Source organism: Marmota marmota, unplaced genomic scaffold (assembly GCF_001458135.2).
Source record: "Marmota marmota marmota unplaced genomic scaffold, marMar, whole genome shotgun sequence".
Taxonomy (NCBI): Eukaryota; Metazoa; Chordata; class Mammalia; order Rodentia; family Sciuridae; genus Marmota; species Marmota marmota.
In genome coordinates, this window is record NW_026000026.1 from 41,016,945 (window position 1) to 41,036,502 (window position 19,558).

Here is a 19,558-nt window from a genome sequence, read left to right on the forward strand (position 1 = left end):
CCTCAGTTCCTTGTCTGTAAAATCAAAAAACTAAGACTACCATCTTCACAATGCTGTTGCATGGAATAACAAAGGAAATCTATACACTAATAAAAACTGTGCTGTGTACATACAGTGCCCAAATACACAAAATGAAGTTAATGCTGTGAGAAAACGGAGTTTGCATTTTAATTTATTGGATTAAAATTGAAAATTAAGCTACTGAAAAACTTTTAAATACATTTGCAACATATTTAGTATAGGAATTATTTTTCAGATATAAATTTTATAAAATCAAAATATATATCAAATGTATCTAATGCAACTTTAACATCTAAATTGAGAAGAGCTGTAAATGCAAAATTCAAGCCAGTTAACAAAGACTTATTAGGGGAAAAAAATGTAAAATACCTCATGACTAATTTCTGTACTAAATATATATCAAACTGGTAATTTTTTTTCATATATTAGGGTAAATAAAGACATTATTAAAATTAGTCTGCTATTTCTTTTACCTTTTTAATATGGCTTTTACCAAGTTTGAAATTGTGTATATTGCTTGTATTTTACTTCTATTAGACATTGCTGGCTTGGAACGATGGCCAACATGTAATAAGAGTGCAGTGATTTATTATCAGCTATTACTCCTATTAATATTATTATTACTAATTTCTGAATGCAAGGCAATTTGGAGAGCTAAAACAGAACACATCTCTACCCTCTGCAACTCAGAGTCTAGTGGTAAAAGGACATATAACAGTTTTACAGGGCATAATTTAAATATCTAGCTGTGTAACAAGAAGACTTATAAAGAAAAAAAATCCATGAAAGTATAGAAAACCTCTGAAACTGCCATTCTAAAAATCTGAAAAAAAAAAAATCAGAATTTATGTTAATCACATCACCCAGTTGGGTAAGATCTAGATTAAAATGACACACACACATATACACATATATGAATGAGACACCAACTTAGAATGAAGGTGAAGTCTGTAGCTTGTGGATGGGTGGTTTGCTCTCTGCTGGGCCAAGACCTGATCTACTAGGGTATCTTGCCTTGTTCCCATGTAAACACATGCAAAAACTCATGAGCTGCACACATCATATTTGCACATTTTGTGTATTTTAAACCTCAATAAAAAAGCAAACTCAGCTGGGCATGGTGGCGTATGCCTCTATCCCAGCAAGACAGGAGGCTGAGGCAGAAGGATTGTTAGTTCAAAGACAGCATCAGAAATTAAGTGAGGCCCTAAACAACTTAGCAAGACCCTATCTCAAAATTAAATATAAAAAGGCATAGGGATGTGGCTAAGTGGTTAAGTACACCTGGATTCAATCCCTGGTATTAAAAAAAATAGTTGTTTTTTTTAAGTTCCTATAAACAAATCACTATATTTTTAAAAAGTGAATTGATTCAGCTGAAATTTCATTTCCAATGGCATCACTGGATGGCTCCAAATGATTGCATCAGTATACAACTTAGGGGAGTGGGACAGTGCAAGAAGTTATGTAGGCATTTTATTCTAAGAGCCTGGGCCTATGCAATAAATACAAGACAGGTGCTTTAAAGATGATCTTCCACATACTTTAGAGCTTGTTCCCCCAACTCTTGTGAGACGCAGGGCAATTGTTTAAAAAGAGTTTCCAAAAATCAGCAGTGAAAGTGAAACAACTGTTTTTGTTTTTGTTTTGTTTTTTTTAAAGAGCTCTAAGTGATTCGAAGTGGAAACTACTTCTACAAGAAAAATCAACTTCTTATTACATGGCAAATAACCAATTTATCAGTTGTTTGGGATGAGAATCTGGACTTAGCAACTTAAAGAAGCACAATAGCAAATGCTGTATGTAGCTAGATGTCAGTCTGCTGGTAATACTAGTATAATTTTTACTTTAATGACAGGAGCAAGGAAGGCTTAAATATAATTCATTAATATAGACTGTAGAAGAAAACAACCATCTTCAGTGATATGTGTGTTGTTCAGTTTCTTTCAAGGAGATATCAAAGCCACTTGAAACTAACTCCCACCATCTATATGACATAGACAACTTGCTCAGGAAGGTTGCTTTTAGCTGGCAAAGCTGACACCATAAAGTACTAGAGAAAATGATAGAGATTTATAGCTATCTCCCTTTTGCAAGTATCAGAATATTCTGGTAATAAATATCCACAAGCAACCTAGGTCCATATTTCTTTTCTCAGCAGATGGCTACTTGCTAATTATACTGTCTTACAGATACATACTTCTTAAAACCATCACTTTTGCAAAGAGACTTAGAGCTCTGTTGCTTGGAGTTAAGGGAAAATGCTGCCATCCTTAAATAATGCAAAGGCAAAATCAACCAGGATGCTTAGGAAAAGTAATCTCTTAAAACCTGCTGTTGTGATATGAATGCAGGGCAGTGCCAACTTGCTGCTCATAGTAACTGTTGCTAGGTAGGCTGGAATAGGAAACATCAACCTAAAGGGGTCACCTGGAAAGTAAGCCAAATTCAAAACTATATATGAAAGGCTGTCGAAAAGAACACACCCATATTCAGAGCTCATTTTAAATCACATAATTAATCCAAAGGATAAAAAAGAAATGTGTTTAAATACATGGAATTCTTTGTGTGACATCTTTCAATTATAACACCAGAAGAAGCAGGTTTCTCAAGGAATGTTCATACCACAGCACAGATATTAAATTGACCCTTTCAAACAATTTTCCAGCTGAACATAGGATTCCTATGTCAAAAAGGTAGCATTCAAACATATTTTAATTTGCATCTCTTGTTTGCCTTGAATGTATTTTACACTATAGTTCATTACCAGATTTAGTATCTACTGTCATATTTTACTGTGGAAAATAAGACAGTTTCAACAAGATCCACACACTCTGTCCAACCCAGTACACACCAGCTATAGTGAATGGGTTGTGTACCTAAACAAGGTTTCATATACATATTTTTTTCTGCCCAACTGGGAAGACAGATATCAAAAATGGATGATATTACTACAATGTTCCCAATACTAAGTACTAACATTTTTCTCAATACTTTGCATGTACTCCTTTCTTTTCTTATGTAATAGGTACAATTACAGTCTGCACCTTCCAGTAAGAGTCTGAGAAACTAAAAGGTTGATGTAACCAAGGTTAAAAAATTATAAATGATGAATCCAGAATAATACACAAGCAAAAATCACTAGCATAGGAAGGCTGAGAACCTTCTTACTCCCAAGCTCACTGATACTCCACTACCACCCACTCTTCTACAAACTCATACTCTTAGAAATAATCCAAGGTGAGTTAAATGTGCACCTGGGTGACATTAACAATAAACCTATCTGTACCATGAAATGGCTGCTTTTTAAGCTTCTTTGCCAGCAAAACCAAGTTCCTATAATTTAGCACCCAGTGAGTACAGGTGTACATAAAGCACACTTCCATGACCAGGTAATCTTTTCCTCCCTGACTGTGACAATAAATATGCAGTAAGAGCCCTTCAGCACACATGCCTCACTGTGAAAGATCAAAAGAAAAATCCCTTATGTATTCAGAATAATTTATTGCAGAGTACCAACATTTAACAGGGTGAATTTGACTTATTTCTGAGCGTTTTGCTCCAGAAATGTTATTCAAAAGGAAGAACCAGCATACACTTGGAATACCTTTATTTATGAGCAATTCCTGCAAGGTAAGAACTGCCATGGAAAATATGGTAGGCCTGCCATTATTAACAACATCAGAACTGGTTCTATAAGTAGCTCGGCATGGCCTCTGACCCTACCAAGTGCTATAGTGCTGACAGCCATCTCCCCTGTTAATTATCAAGTCCCAGTTGCAGAAAACAATGAACTTTGTTTATTACATTGCCTTTCATCTTAAAAAAACAGTTGCAAGAACAGAACTTTAGAAAAGGGAGAACATATAGTTTGGTAGAAATTAACAGCCAGAGTTGAACTTTAATGAGAGGTTGACAAATTAACAGCTGCATACTATAGAAAGTGCAGTAACATCCTTTTTTTTTTTCTTGCCTTAAGATCAAGAAAGAGCCAATGAGATAGTATGTGTGAAGGCACTAAAAAAAGATAAAGCGCCTTGCACAGGAGAGCAGGGGGTTATTGTCAATGACTTTTGTTGAGAGAGATACAAGGTCATCCACACTAGTCTGAAGATTAAAGCAAGGAGACAACTGGTATCAAATAACCCTCTCTCAAGTCATGTGTATTACATCCCCTCCACAAATCCTCCCTCCTTTTAATACTCTCATCTGTAGATGACAGGAGCACACACTCAACACATATAGTTGAAAACCTCTGGTATGGATGAAACGGTCAAGAGATAAGGAGAATAGAGGGGGGAAAAAGATGCTTATGGGAGATTTCTTTTGCAAAAATGGCAAGAATCCCCTCCCACCTTACTCTGGTTTTAGTCATAGGACTAGCTTTAGGCAATGAGATATTAGCAAATGAAATGGAGTAAGAACTTAAAAAGTGCTTAGACAGACTTATCCTCTCTTGCAGTTCTTAGGACCCTGAGACCACCATGTCAAACCTGTGGATGAGAAACACAAGGCCAAATCATCCCCAGTCGACAATGAGCCAACCACCAGCCATGTGAGTGAAGCCATCTGGAACCATCCAACTCCAGGGAAAGAAGGAGGGCATCAGAAAGCTGCTGAGCAAGCCTAGACCACAATGTCATAAAAAATAACAACAGCCTGTTTAAAGCCATTAGGCTTTAGGGCCATTTGTTAGGCAGCAAGTCTTCAAACTTGTCCTTAAACTTCTCAGAAATAGAAGGACACTACTGACTTCAACAATTATTCACTGAACACTTTTTATTTAAGAAGTATCATTATACAAGACAGTAGAATTTATGAGACATAAAAATATAAGCAAAACATAGGTCCTGATCCCAAGGAGTTTACAATCTAATGGAGAAAATAACAAGCATGGGACAGCTATAACACAACATGAAGGGGCAAACATGGCCTCCCCGCCACTCTCCAGGAATGCCTGTCATTCACATTACATATATGAACCCATTCCCCAAAAACTTCTCTAGTACTATACAGGGACTTTATAACCAATCAACCACCAGTGTTCAGATTTTCTGAGTGAGCACTGAATAAAACAAAACTTGTGTCTTCATGGAGTTTATATGCTAGTGGCTATAAATCTATAAAATGCTTAGTACGGTAAAGGGACTTTTCAGAGTGGTGTGTGTGTGTGTGTGTGTGTGTATGCATGTGTGCATGCACAGGTATACACATTTGTACTTAATATCTGTTTAGCCTAAATTATCTTTTTACATAAACCAAAATTTAAAAAAAAAAAACTGGAACTGAAAATAAGACTTACTGATTTGATAAACTCTGAGGTCTCAAACTCCAAAGAATATGGTAGCTGAACTACATTGTTTTATTTAATAAATTATTTTAGGCCTGTTCTATTAAAAATTAGAAGATGAGAGAAGAAACAAGACAACAGAAGACTATGAGAGTTTAAAAAAAAAAAAACAATAGTGGGGAAATGTCTTTTAGCATTAGAATGTAATCTCCACAAAGACAGGGACTTTTTACTTTGCTCATCAGGTATACTCAGTAACTAGAACAATGTATAATAAGTAAGATGTTCCTGATAAACATGTGCTCAAGGAAGGAGGGGAAGTAAGGAAGGAAAGAAGGGATGGAGAAAAGTTTACAGAAATTCAGCAATAGGAAGTTAATGAGTTCCTAAAGGCACAACTTACACATGGCCTGCACTAATAAGCAGGTGTTGAACTAGAATGAATGAAAACCAAAGGAGAAAGAACACTGACTAACGTAATTCCCACTGCAACCAATCTCTTGTGTGACTGAAAGCTTGCAAAGTTAAAGCACTGTCTTCATGTAGACGAATGAACCACACAATCCTGTGAGGCCTAACAATGCTTTCGCCAATGACGGACTGAACACATGAAAGTGGCCACATTATCCTGCAGTGATGTTCCGTCATAGTTTGTGCTATGATGCTAGCACAATGTTGAAAGGACTTAACCACGTAGTTCTCAGAACGTGTACCTGTCATTATGTCACACATAGTTGTACTTTGCATTTTTGAAATGGCAAAAACCATATATAAGCAATACATGTGACTGCCTGAGGTCAAAATTTTCAATCAACAAATGCACGAACAGTTATTGATGACAAAACTTATAACCCATGGCAGAAACAGCTGCCTCATCCTAGATCCAAAATGGGGGGAAACCGGTAATCATTAATAAATTCTTACCAGAGAACTATCTCCAGATTCAATTCTTAAACCAACGAGAGCTCAAGATTAACAGTATTTAAAAGGGAGATATCACACACACACACACACACACACACACACACACACAATGTTGTCTTCCCCAGGCTTTGTTTGTAGATTTTCCAGAACCAGAAGATTCAAAGCCTAGGGCAGCAGGAATCCTGAGGACCATAGGAAACTTGTTCTACAAACCTAACCCATCATGAGCCTGCTGAGCAACAGCCCCAGTTATTAGTACTGCTTCCAAATCCATTACGTTCCCCAATACACGTCCTCTCCACAAAATGGAAAACTGCAGACAGCCAGGGAAAAAAAATCTTTTTATAGGTTGCCATAATCTTCCACAGACAAAAAGTTCAGCTGATTGATTCTATCATAAAACAGAAATAAGTTGGTTGATAGCATGCCTCTCCATGAAATTTAAACTCAGAAAATCTTAAGCCAGGAAAGGATTCCAATTTCATTTTATTATAGTTCTTGTTAGTTAAAACATTCTGAAAGAATAAAAGGTTCTCTTCCATCAATGTGTTATCCATCCCTGCCGTAGACTTGTAGTACTCTGCCTTTCTATTTTTCCAGAGAAGGAATACCAAGATGCCAGAGTAATTTAAATCTAAATCATTTGCATTAGGATCCCATCATGATGTGAGTTCACAGATGCTCTGTCCTCCAAATTCAGTTCAACACACACTAGTTGTTTACTGTGTGTAAGATATGTAATAATTGCATTTAATTAAAATCTGAAGGAAACAGCTTCAGTTCAACTTACACTCATTCAAGTAGCTCACTTTCCAAGGAAACCTTCTCCTTGGATGTCTATGGCTTATGGTTTCTGTGTGTCATCCCTCCCTGATACAGTCAAAAGCCCTGTGCAGGGCAATAAAAACACACAAAAAGACCAGACAGATGCTGGAGCAATCCAAGGCTATGTTTTTAGCAAGAAAAGAGACCCTGTTTATTAAAGTGAGAAGAACAACCAAAGCTGGAGGGATTCAAAATGAGAGCACTCATGGGGCCACAAGCACTACAATGCAGCTCTGCTCTGGACAGACACTCATAGGGGCCATTTTCCCTTCAGCCACACCATCTGTCAGGTGGCTGCCAGCTTTATGCTACAGTCCTAACCGTCTGTGATTTATTTTGAAGCACAGAGCTCAAGGAGTTCTTTGGAAGTCAGATAACACACCTTGGGCATTTTTCTTTAACCATCTATAAAACGCTGGAACAGAGAAAATGAAATGTGTACAAAGCAGATAAACCAGAAAGAGGCATAAATGTGGCAGTAGAATAAGAGATAGTGGGAATAGAGAAAGAATTTTGGAATTCTTCCTTTTAAAGGATCATTTAAAAAATTCATCAGCAATAAAACATCAAGATTTGTAAAAAGTCAAGCTGAAAGGTATGTGGGAGGGGTGCTTAGCAGTCTCTTCATACATCACTTCCTACAGTAAGCAATCAGAACAACATCATGACTATGCCAAACGAGAACCAAAGCAAAGGCCCTGGAAGCCAAGGCTTGTAGAAGTTGGATTTATCACAACATTAACTTCCATGTCCCAAGAGAGTCACCACAGTGGAAGACAAATTTAACCATGAGGGAAGTCACTCTGGGACAGCATGCTGAGAAGACCAGAAAGACTGACACAAAAAGAGAAGAAGAGCATGTGAACACACCAGAGGGCCGGCAGCACAGTCGAGAGAGCAGATGTGGAGCACCACAGGCATCAGACAAGGTCTCACGAAATTGAAACCATTCAGTATTTAAACCTAAGGGACTTCAAAACAGGGAACTAGATGCTCAGCTAAAGAAAGAGCTGGAAAGCATTCTGGGACAAGGAGGCCACACACACACACACACACACACACACACAACAGAGAGTCAGTACCACCATCAGATGAGGGGCAAAGAAAGAAAATGTTTCTGGAGATCAGGTCTAAGTCACCAGGCAGAACTGTAAGTGCCACAATCACTCCTTGCTGGCAGGAACTAGGGCCATGGAGAAGACAGGCACCTGCCACTGAAGATTGTGTACGAGGCCAGAGGGGAGGGATCTGGTTGTTTTCTCCAATCTCCCAAAGGGAGATTCATAGGACCCTAAGAAAGGGCAGCCCATAAGAGTCAGCCCCCACAGCACAGGGCAGAGCAAAAGAAGGGGAAGAATGGCTCTACCTTTCCCAGGGACATCTGAGTTAGCACTCAAACCTGAAGTAACAGATGCATCACCTGGAGACCTTTCTGAAATGCAGATTCTGCCCCAGGAAGTTTGGAGTGGGGACCCAGAGTTTGCATTTCTAAACAGCTCCAAGGTGGTGCTAAGGATGCTGATCCAGAAGCCACACTTTGAACAGACAAGGATCTAACTGATCTACGTGAAGGACAGTGCTATTATCAAAAGGAATTTAACCATAATTCTCTCAAGAATAAAAATATGCAGTCATATATGAAATTTTCAAATATAAACGAGAAAAATGGGATGGTGTATACAGAAGCATCACTAGGGTAGAAATGCTCCCCACACAATATTTCATGGTGTGTTGCCCACAAGGTCACCAGATCTGTAGAGTTCAAGGTTAGGTTAGGGCTGAATTATTTCAGACCAAAATACATGGTGAAGCTCTAAACCCTAGTACCTCACAATGTAACTGTATTTAAAGACTGGACCTATAATAAGTTAAAATTAATTGACTAAGATGATTAAGTTGAAATGAGGCCATTAGGGTGAGCCCTAATCCAGAGTGACTGTTGCCATTATAAGAGGTGATTAGGATACACAGAAGGAGACTGGGATGCAGACACACAGAGCAGGTCACGTGAGGACATGAGGAGGTAGCCATCTGCAGGCCAAGGAGAAGCCGCCTCAGGAGAAACCAACCATGCCAACGTCTTGATCTTGGACTTCTAGCCTCCAGATCAGTGAGCAAATGAATTTCTGATGTTTAAGCCATACAGTCTATGGTATTTTGTTATGGCAGTCTGAGCAGATTAATACAATTTACTTTTTGTTTACTGCTACTGTTTAATCCTGTAAATTTCCAATGTGTGCCTGCTAAGTTTGAAGCAGAGCCATAGAAGTTGGCTCAGAGAATGATGAAGAGATGCAGTCCAGGGCCAGCTCCTGCTCTTCTTTTCTGTTATGGACGTGTTGGCAGCAAGAGACAGAAACCAATACTGCCTAACTCAAATGATGATGAGCACTATGCCAGATATAAAAGCAGATGCCATAAAAGTACAGAAGAAAGCAATATTTATCCTGAGAAGCAAGGGAGAGGAGAGAAGGGGTGATCAATGGGCCTCGAGGTAGATTCTGACAGAAGCACAGAAAGGCAAAAGTATCCCTAGTGACAAAGCAACACCAGCAAAAGCTAAGGGACTCCAAGAAATCCAATTCCCTACTGCACTCAGCAACCAGCATGTCACCCAGCAGGTTGAGATGAAGAGAGAACCATGACAGGACTGCTCAGATGAAACTGAACAGGAGACACCTGCCTTTAAGATCCAACAAGGGAACATGAACTTCAGAAAATGAAGATTAATGAAAATGAGGAAGGTGGATTACAGGGATAGAAAGGGAGGAGATGTCGAGCACAGTAAGAGAACTCTCCCTCATTACCTATTGGCCTAGGACCTGCCTCTTTAAGTAAAATACATGTTCTGCTGTCAACTACTTTCAAAATAATGCTGAAGATTTTATCATCTCTTACCCTGCTAACTTGGATATAACAAAGAGGTTGCCATCCACCATGATTTCCAAGCTGGGAACCAAGGTATATGACATTTATAGATGAATGATACAGCTCAGTGAATCAGAAAGGAAATAGCCTAAGATCCATGTTCTGAGTTCCATAGATCAAAGCTCAGGTTCCAGCTTCTATCATCATGTTGCTCTGCTAAAACAGTCAGCACCTTTTGTCAGAGCACACATGCACCTAGAGGTCTGTCACTGTCCCTCCACCCTCATGCAACAATATTTTGGATTTTACTTATCTAGAACAAGAGAAACCACAGATTGGATGTAGAAAGAAGGGAACAAAAATACTCCTGACTTGAGCACCTAAGAGCTAAGGATACAGTGATGTCCAGGCAAATTTAAGGGGCTTTCAAGAGTAATTCAGATTTAAGGGTGTCTTCGCCCAACACACTGAGCTTAGACTCCTCCCCCTACATGGGGGGAGGGAAGATCCCTATGTTTCTAAAGCTACTGCAAATGATACATGTTAAATCTCAAGACTTATAAAAACAGGCAATGTAAATATACAATAAAGATCATTGCCACTGATTTGAGATGAATTTCATGCAGTACTCTGTATTATGATGAAACACAGCAGAAATACAGGAGAGGATTACACAAGCCAAACAGATATATACCCATGGAATTGCAATCAATTCCAAAGAAAGTTTTCAATGAAAACATTCAAATTCTCCTCTTCTTCACTCCAGCCTGCATGTACAGTCTTCCAATAAGAGATGAAGACAACCCTTAAAGTACCAAAGGTGAGCAGAAACGACTATAGATTTAAAGCACAAATACCAGCAGAGAAATCTAAAACAGGCTTGCAAGGTCGAGAGAAGGAAAAAATCACGAAATAGCATTTGCCTTCCTCCTAACCTTTCACACCTAACATGTATCATATTTTTCCTTCTCATCTGAAAAATCTTTTTAAAAATAAATATAATTAGATTTAGGAAAAATTGGATTGGAATTAAAGGAAGATTTAGCTTCTGGCCCAGAATCACCTTATAAGGAAAAAAAAAAAAAAAGCCTAAGAAAAAGTTCAGAGGTTTCACCATTGTGACTTTCAAAATAAAATTTTGCAGGGCCATTATAAAACCCAGTATATTACTACAGTAAATGGGAATGTAGTTCAGTGGTAGAGCACTTGCCTAGCTTGTGCAAGGCCCTGGGTTTGAGCTCTAGCAACACACACACACACACACACACACACAGAAAAAAGAAAGAAAACCCTATAGTGTCAAAGGAGACACTGAAGCAGCAGCAGCAGATCAAGCTTATATCTTTCAATTTATTGCTACAGTGCTTCTGGTGTTACTGGGCACTGCATACAACAATGACTTTTCAAATAGCTGACTAGTGATAATTTCTTTCTTCCTTAAATGGAGATATTATTCCTCCCTCCTTGGCAAATTTTCTGGGGAAAAATACATTATACAATGAAAGTTCAAAGAACTGGGGCTTCAGGAGCTACAACACAATCTCTTAAGAGTAGATGTAACATCAAAAAAATATTGTACCTCTTTAAAAGTGTTTATTCCATACATATCTATTCTGAAATGTGAGTGAAGTCTTTGTTTGGTTTCACGCACTAAAATCTCTCAACAAACCTGGGCTAAGGTGTAAATCAGTAAATCAGAGGACTTTCCTAACACAGGCAAGGCCCAAAAGCCCAGGGTTGATGCAGGGCTATATATATATAAAAATACATACATATAATCTGAAAAAGGAAATGTTGCAGAAGTACAGTATACATCTTCTGTACAAAATAGTACAACATTCTTATCATAATAAGGAGAAAGAAGGAAATTTGAATGTGAAAATTCTTACTTGGTACACTGCTTCCTGAAACTGATAAGAAAATTACCAGGATCATCACAACCTGCTACCATTTGAAATTTGGGCACAACCTCTGACCTCATGAAAAACACTCTTATTATCCCCGATTCCCAAGATCTTTATGAAGTATAATGCTGGCTCTGCTCTTTGAGACAGTTGTTAGATACAGACAGAACTTAATTTCTAATCCAGACTGTCAAAAGTCTGCCTCCATGAACCAGTGATTGGATGCGCCATTTTGATGTGATAGGGATCCAAGTTAGGGTTCTGCCCAGACAGTCAGTTAAGCCTCATCTATCTAGACTTGTCAACATTAGATAAAGGTTTAACTCTTGAGATAGTCCTACTTCAACAGACCTCAAAACAAAGAAACAAATGAACAAAAAACTCAGATTCAATGGCCTCTGAACTGCCTTCCCTTGTGCTAAAGTCAGGCAGATGCCATCAGTGCACAAAATTTTAACCTGAACTTCAAACCTGGTGTTACTGGCCCTCAATACGTGTCAGAGATTTTATACCCAAGCCGGCAAAAATACAAAAACATAAAGAAACTAGTATTTTGAAGCACCAACCATGAAAAACGGAGGCCTCTAAGAATTTTCACAGTAAGTCCTGCCAGAAATGCATACCATCACACAGTCTAGTCCTTGAGACACATGAAAAACATTTTGATAAGACATTACTAGTTTAGAAATTTCTGAAATTTAGTCATGACACACGCAAACATACTCTACAATGTTGTCAAGGAAAGTATATTTTTAATTTAATATATTGACTTTGGCAAAAGCAGAAAAACAATGTGAGTGCCCCTAAAGAATAAAAAGAGTCAAGTAAAAGTAAATATCTTAAATATCAACATAATCTGTGCATGTTAAAACATACAGCTTTAATGTCTAATAAACTACTTACTTTCCCAATTCTTCAAAATCAACCAAACATAGTCACTAATTGGCTCCACTGACTTTACCTTAAGCAAAACACAAAACTGCCAGGTATGAAAAGGGGGGTAAAAAAAAAAAAGGTTTACATACTTAAGCCAACACAGTAAGACTAAAACACCTTTTTATAGTCCTTACTTTCAAAATATTTTGGGTTTCATTCCACTTATTGGTCCATTCCTTGGTCAATTCTTGAACCTAAAAAGAAAGTGGTTATTTTTAATAATTAATAAGATTTTCTTATAGAAAGCTTCCAAATTCTTAGAACTTATGCAGAGATAAAGTATTATTTTTTAAATGAGCTAGCAATTTCTACAAAAGCTATATCACCAAATATAAGTCAAACAAGCTGATCTCATCCTACAACCTACATTTTGGCAAAGGAAAAAACTGACAGAAATTGTCAATCAAGTTGCCTAGAATTTTACAACAGTCTTTCCTGGCACATTAACTAAAGCTGTTTCTGTGGATTATTAACCAAAATCACAAGTTCAAGGATGACAATGTCCCATTAAATGGGTTAATTTTTCCTGACTATACTTTGGGTCCTAAGAAATAGTGATTTACTTTTCTTTCTAATTAGATGTAGTGATTAAATCACCTTGGATGTTGCATTTTCTTTTAGGAGATAATGTGCTTTTGTAGCTAATTAATGGGGTTTAAAAATCTCATTCTATCTTATAAAAAAAAAAAGGTGGTACTTTAATTGACTCTATTAGTGAAAGAAAAGATCTTTTGATAAAAAGCAGCTTCTTTCCACTCTGCTATATCTTTGGGAAGAAAACATTCCCATTGTTGATCATGGAGAAATTGTTTTTCAAAATTAGAGGACATTTCCTACTAGTTCCAGAAAAAATTTCAGATGATCCTAATGATTAATTCATTAGGAAGGAAAAAGTGATACCTGAATTGAGTGGAGGAGGAAAAAAATGAATAAAAAATGTGTTCTGTGAATAGGAATAGACCTAGGATAAAAGAGAGCCTTCGGAAAGGGGAGTCATCCTCTTAGGACCTCTTCCTTTCTGTGCCAGTGTCACTCCTGCCTCCCCTCCTTTCTCCCAGAGGCAGACACCTCACTACATAAACCTCCTGGTCTTCCCTCCAGTGAGCCACCCCACTTAACCAGGACACATGGACCCATAAAATACATCTGCCTTCACTCTCACTGCTAAAACAAGTGAGGGTGTAAGCAGCCATGAAGTACTACTTGGAAAGGGCATTCCTGTCAGCAAACTTAAGGAAAGAAAAGGTGGTGCTAACAAGAACTGGAGGATCAAAATTGATGGTTTATCCAAGAAGAAAACCAAACCTCACCCACCTACACTCAATCATTCAGAGGCCATTCATTTTACTCCTCAGTTTACCTCAAGTAAGACTGTGGGGGTTACATTTTTTAAAATAATGTTTCTTCTTTTACTAGTTATTGGTGACAAACTCTACCATCTTCTTGGTGAAAAATAAAAGAAACAGAAGTGGAAGAATCTTTCTAGTTTCACTTTTTGCTCATCCCTAAAGCTATGAAAAGGCAATGTTGATTTGTCTGATCCTTCACTGATACCAACCCCAGATTCACAACAGTAATAAAAACCATGAAGATTTTAGGGTATTTTGTTTTGAAAAAAAAAAAAAAAAAAAAACTTTCAGAGAGGAATATTCTTGGTATCCTCTTCCTACAGAAAAGGAATAGCCTGATATGTTGAGTTTACTAATTTATACTAACCAGAGATTCTCACTGGCAATTAACCTGAGAACACAAAGCATTCAAAACAAATGATTCTGCATTTCACCAACAGATATATTCTCACTGCAGAAAAGCAAACCAATCAATCCTTTCCAAATTCAATCAAGTAATTCTAGCCTTAAAAAAAAAAAAAGTTTTAAAAGATGGCTTGGAATTATCTTTTCATTATATTTAAATCAAATAGTCATTTAAAACATTAATAAAAAATGCAAATGTGTGATATCACCACTAACAATGTGATCAGGTGATGAGATTTATAGCCAAGCAGATGGCAAACAATTAAAAAAGGTCAGCAAAAAACTCGACAAAGGCTTCAAAAATGTTACGAACAACATAGGCAGTCATTTCTGTCACAGCATGTGTAATGCATTCAAATTAAAATGTTTATTGTTTTCTATTAGCTTACCAGGTATTCTAGAAACTATAATTGAGAGACAATTTAAGACTCTATCCAGACATTTCATAGCATTCAAAATTAGAACCTGAAGCACTAAAATACACATTTTCATGAGAAAAACAGGGATTAAAAAATAATGTTTTTACTACCGCTATTATCAGCTTATTAACCAACATAATTACCCAGGGAAGTGTCAACAAGTTTCTAAGTACAACCCAATTTATATCTTCCATATTGTGTATTCTTGGGTTTTTACCAACAGAATCCAATTATTTTTCTCAGTCTGTTTTAATCATTCAGCATTAGGAAGAAAATCCATTCCAAAGATTGTTCTTAATGTCTGTTTCTCTTTTCCCAGAGGGTGTTATTTTTTAAAACAACAACAAAAAAAAAAAGCATAGAACAAGGTCAGCCGTGAAACTGGTTTCCAAAAAGCACCAGCCCACAAGTGTTGGCTGCAGCCTGCCTCGTCCCCTGAGAGCTGCTCTCTCTTCTGGTCACTCACTGCAACGCTTCGACTCTCAGCCAGCTTAATTAAACATGTGCTGGACATCCAGTGGAAACAAAGTAAAGAAATGACCAAAAGCAAAGCAGTGCCCATTGTGAAGTTGAGAAGACCACTGCTGTTTCATCTATTTCATGAATGTTGAGCTCCGCCTCCCTCCACCAGGGACTCCTGCCTGTTCAGATGGCCTGAGTGGTCTTACTGCTTTGTCAGGAAGGCCAGCATGTGCACTTAATCTCAGTTGACCATCATGTGCCACAGAAATCCTATTTACTAAATCACAGAGAAAAGTATGCAATACATAAAAAGGCAACTATTGTGCATCTTTAAAAATGATCACAGGATTGGGGTTGGGGAAATATAGTGTAATGAAGAAGGAAAGTAAGTACTAGAAAGCATGGACTTAAAAAATATAGCATAAGTTATCACTTACTCTTGCTTCATTCTGCTGAAGTTTTTCCTCCATACTTAAAGCTGTAGGGGAGTCTAAGAGGGCAATCTAAAATTTAAACCACAAAAGACATCAGCAGTTAATAAACAGCAGTAACATACTAGAAGAATTATTCCAAGAATATAGTAAATGATCAAAAACTTCCACAAAAAAACATGAGATATTAGTTAAAAGTGATGCCATACCTCCTCCTCAAAAAAAAAAAAAAGCGTCATTTACCACCAAAACTCTAATCCAGGGGATACATATCTCATAATAACCAAAGTCATGGCACCCTGGAAAAATGTGTATTTGCAATACAAAGCAAAAGTGCAACAGAGACATTTTACCAAAATAAAATACAATCTAAATTCCTAGATTTTAAGGATTTGTCTGTTTGAACATGCAAAATACAAAATTCAAAAAGAAAGATGCCAAAGTTTTGTTCAACCACAAGCTCCTGAGGTCCATGCATGTTGAAATATGCGATAAAAACTTATTTATTTTCACTGCTAAATAGTATTCAATGTATGTCATGGCTACACTACAGTCTCTAGCCATTTCCTTATCTGTGTTGCAGAAGTGTGAAGATTGACAATGAGAATGATAAACACCAAAATCAGGTAAGAACTGGGGAGGGACGGACAGACAGACAGGAGAGAAAAACAGAAGCAGGCTGGGGCCTCATCTGAGCTCCCAACATGTCAGCTGTGACCTGAGTATTAGGAACACAGAGCTCCCTATCCTATATATCTTCCTCACTTCTTAAAATGTGACAGGAAGAAAACAGAAAGGGAGTTTCCTGCCCCACCCATCCACAATCTCTTTTCTCAATTTAGTATAAACACCTACTGTTTATTCTGGTTATATGAAAGCCTGTATTTGTTGTGTTTGTTTATTACAGGGATTGAACCTAGGGGCACTTAACCACTGAGCCATATCCCCAGCCTGCTTTTATTTTTATTTTGAGACACTGTCTGGCTAAGTTGCTTAGGGTCTTGCTAAGTTGCTGAGGCTGGCTTTGAAATTTCGATCCTCCTACCTCAGCCTCCTGAGTCACTAGGATTACAGATATGTGCCATTATACCCAGCATTTTTTAACAATTCCAATTCCATTGTATAGTTTTCTATTGTATGGACATTCTATAACTTAAGTAAGTACCCTCTTATTAATATAAATTCAGTTTTTTCTAATCTTTTGCTTTATCAGCAATGCTCTACAATAACTACCTTATACCAACCACCTAAGGTATATGTGGTTGTATCACCACAAGAAATTCCTAGAAAAGGGAATCTGTGAGTCATCTATATGTATGATTTTTTGGGGGGGGTGGGAGGGATACTAGGGATTGAACTCAGGGGTGCTTTACCACTGAGCCCTTTTTATTTTTTGAGACATGGTATCACTAAATTACTGAGGCTGGCCTTGAACTTGGGGTTCTCTTACTTCAGCCTCCTCAGTCATGTGCCAACAGGCCTGGCTATATGAATCTTCAATTGGGAAGCTCTCCTCTTCAGAGTCTCCAGCATGGTTTTCATGACTACTTACTTTTCAATTTCTATTCAAACAAACAAAAACACCCACAAGGGGCTGGGGATGTGGCTCAAGCGGTAGCGCACTCGCCTGGTATGCGCGGGGCGCTGGGTTGGATCCTCAGCACCACATAAAAATAAAATAAAAAGATGTTGTGTCCCCGAAAACTAAAAAATAAATATTAAAAATTCTTTCTCTTAAAAAAAAAAAAAGAAAAAACACCCAAAAGGAGGCCTCAGTTAACAAGACTACTGTGGGCCACAATTGGCATCTGTGTACTCAACAGAAAGCAGAACCGGCCAGCAGGGGAGCCTAGGTGTTGATCTTGGTGAGCTAGATCCTTAAGATCCTTAAGCGCTACAGAGCTATCCAGCAGCAGTTATCTTTGACCCTCTGAACTACTTACTCACATGTGAGGGATGGTCATTTCATATGGACATGTGTGGGGCCCACAGTGGTTTAAAAATCATGCACCACAGGACCCAGCATTCCTTGGTACATCCTCCAGGGTCCTGGCAAGGGACACACCCTGTTACAGGAGTCACTGCCCCCAGGGAAATCTAAAGCTATGATTTCTCAGCTGGCATTATATGTTATTCTAATCCTGAAAAAATTCCCTAACATGGGGTCTTTATAATTAGAGATATTCCCATATTATAAAGCTAGGATCCCACTTTAATCAGATTGACAGAGAATGAGGCCAGAAAGTTAACCTATTAGTCAAATTCGTCCTCCAAATTTGAATGAAACAGAAGCTTTATTATAATGTTACTACAAAGTGTCAGTTGCACCTAGCAGGTTGTCTTACACACAGAAGGTACTTCATTAAATACTTTTCATTTAAGAAATGAATTAAAATTATTACCAAGCCTGTTTTGTTTATATAGGGTTGACATTTTTTTAAAAAATTAGCCCTTTATAATATGGCAAATTTTGCAGAATCCACCATTGGACTTTTTTATCTATAACTAAAGCTGAAACATTACTAATTCATTATCAGCTTAGTAGATAATCACTAACTGAGTGATATGCCTCAAAGGCTATTATGACCAAAAGCTCTTTTAGAAAATATGTATTTCCAATTTTTTTACAAATTTTGAAGCATGTATAAAGGAAGACCTACTTAAGTTCTTTCAAAAGAAAACTAACAAACATAAACCACTGTCAATTCTTCTATGCAAGGTGTCTATGTTCAGGATTAAATAATATTTAGATTAAATTCATGTGTTATTAAACTGAGAGTGATGCTATCTCAAATATACAGCAATATTGCCTCCCTCAACAGCATAATTAAGCACCTCTTGCCTCCCACTCTTGCCAATACACTATACAATCAACTGCACTATTGTATTTTGAACATATGTTTTGTAGGTTCAGGAAACCATTGGAAACTTTTTTTTTTCCTGTTAATTGTGCTCACATTCTTTCTTAAATTTTCTATTAGGTTGTGGTTGTTTTTATTCTTTTCTAGATGTTCATTTCATAATAAGGAAATCAGTCTTATGTTGAATGAGCTGAAACATTTTTTCCTGGTTTGCATCACACGGATTAGAGGAAATCTTCATGCTATTATGTACATATACATCTTCACTTACTTTTGTCTACCTGAGCTCTCACAGCTTGAGAAGAGTTGAAACTTTCTGTGGCAAATATGTGTCACTGTTTCCTGTTATTTCCAATAGCTTCATTGTTTTTTTCCTTTATGAAAGTTGACATCATATATCATTTTATTTGAGAATTTGTCATGACAAAGTGATCTTTTTTTAAGCTCATATATTCTCTTTCCTCATTGCTTTCTTTCTCCTTGAATTAACTGGTAGGCCCTTGCCTGTATTTTATTCCATTCTATTCTATTCTACTCTATTCTATTCAGCCACTGGGGATCCCAGGGGTGTTTTATCACTAAGCCACATCCCAATCTCTTTTTACTTTTTATTTGAGACAGGGTTTCACTAAATTTTTTAGGGCCTCACTAAGTTGCTGAGGCTGGCTTTAAACTTGTGATCCTCCTACCTCAGCCTCCTAAATCACTGGGATTACAGGCATGTGCTACCACACCCAGCCCTTTGCCTGTTCTTATACCAACAGATAACTGAGTTCTGCTTTGTAACCCTATCTCAGATGTATCAATATTAAAAGTTCTACATAATGATACTTCTATTATTTAAAATTTATCATTGGCTCCAG

The 19,558-nt window shown here is 37.5% G+C and overlaps 1 protein-coding gene across 6 annotated transcripts in view; it reads right to left on the reverse strand.

Moving 5' to 3' along the window:
* Kif16b (kinesin family member 16B) overlaps nucleotides 1-19,558 on the reverse strand; it is a 302,607-nt gene that overhangs the window by 222,869 nt on the left and 60,180 nt on the right. For all 6 annotated transcript variants that reach the window (XM_048811331.1, XM_048811330.1, XM_048811329.1 and 3 more), the window contains exons 11-12: nucleotides 15,841-15,906; nucleotides 12,903-12,962 (exon numbers count right to left, since the gene is read on the reverse strand). In XM_048811331.1, the coding sequence (XP_048667288.1) occupies nucleotides 12,903-12,962; nucleotides 15,841-15,906 (126 nt within the window). The remainder of the gene's footprint in view (nucleotides 1-12,902; nucleotides 12,963-15,840; nucleotides 15,907-19,558) is intronic.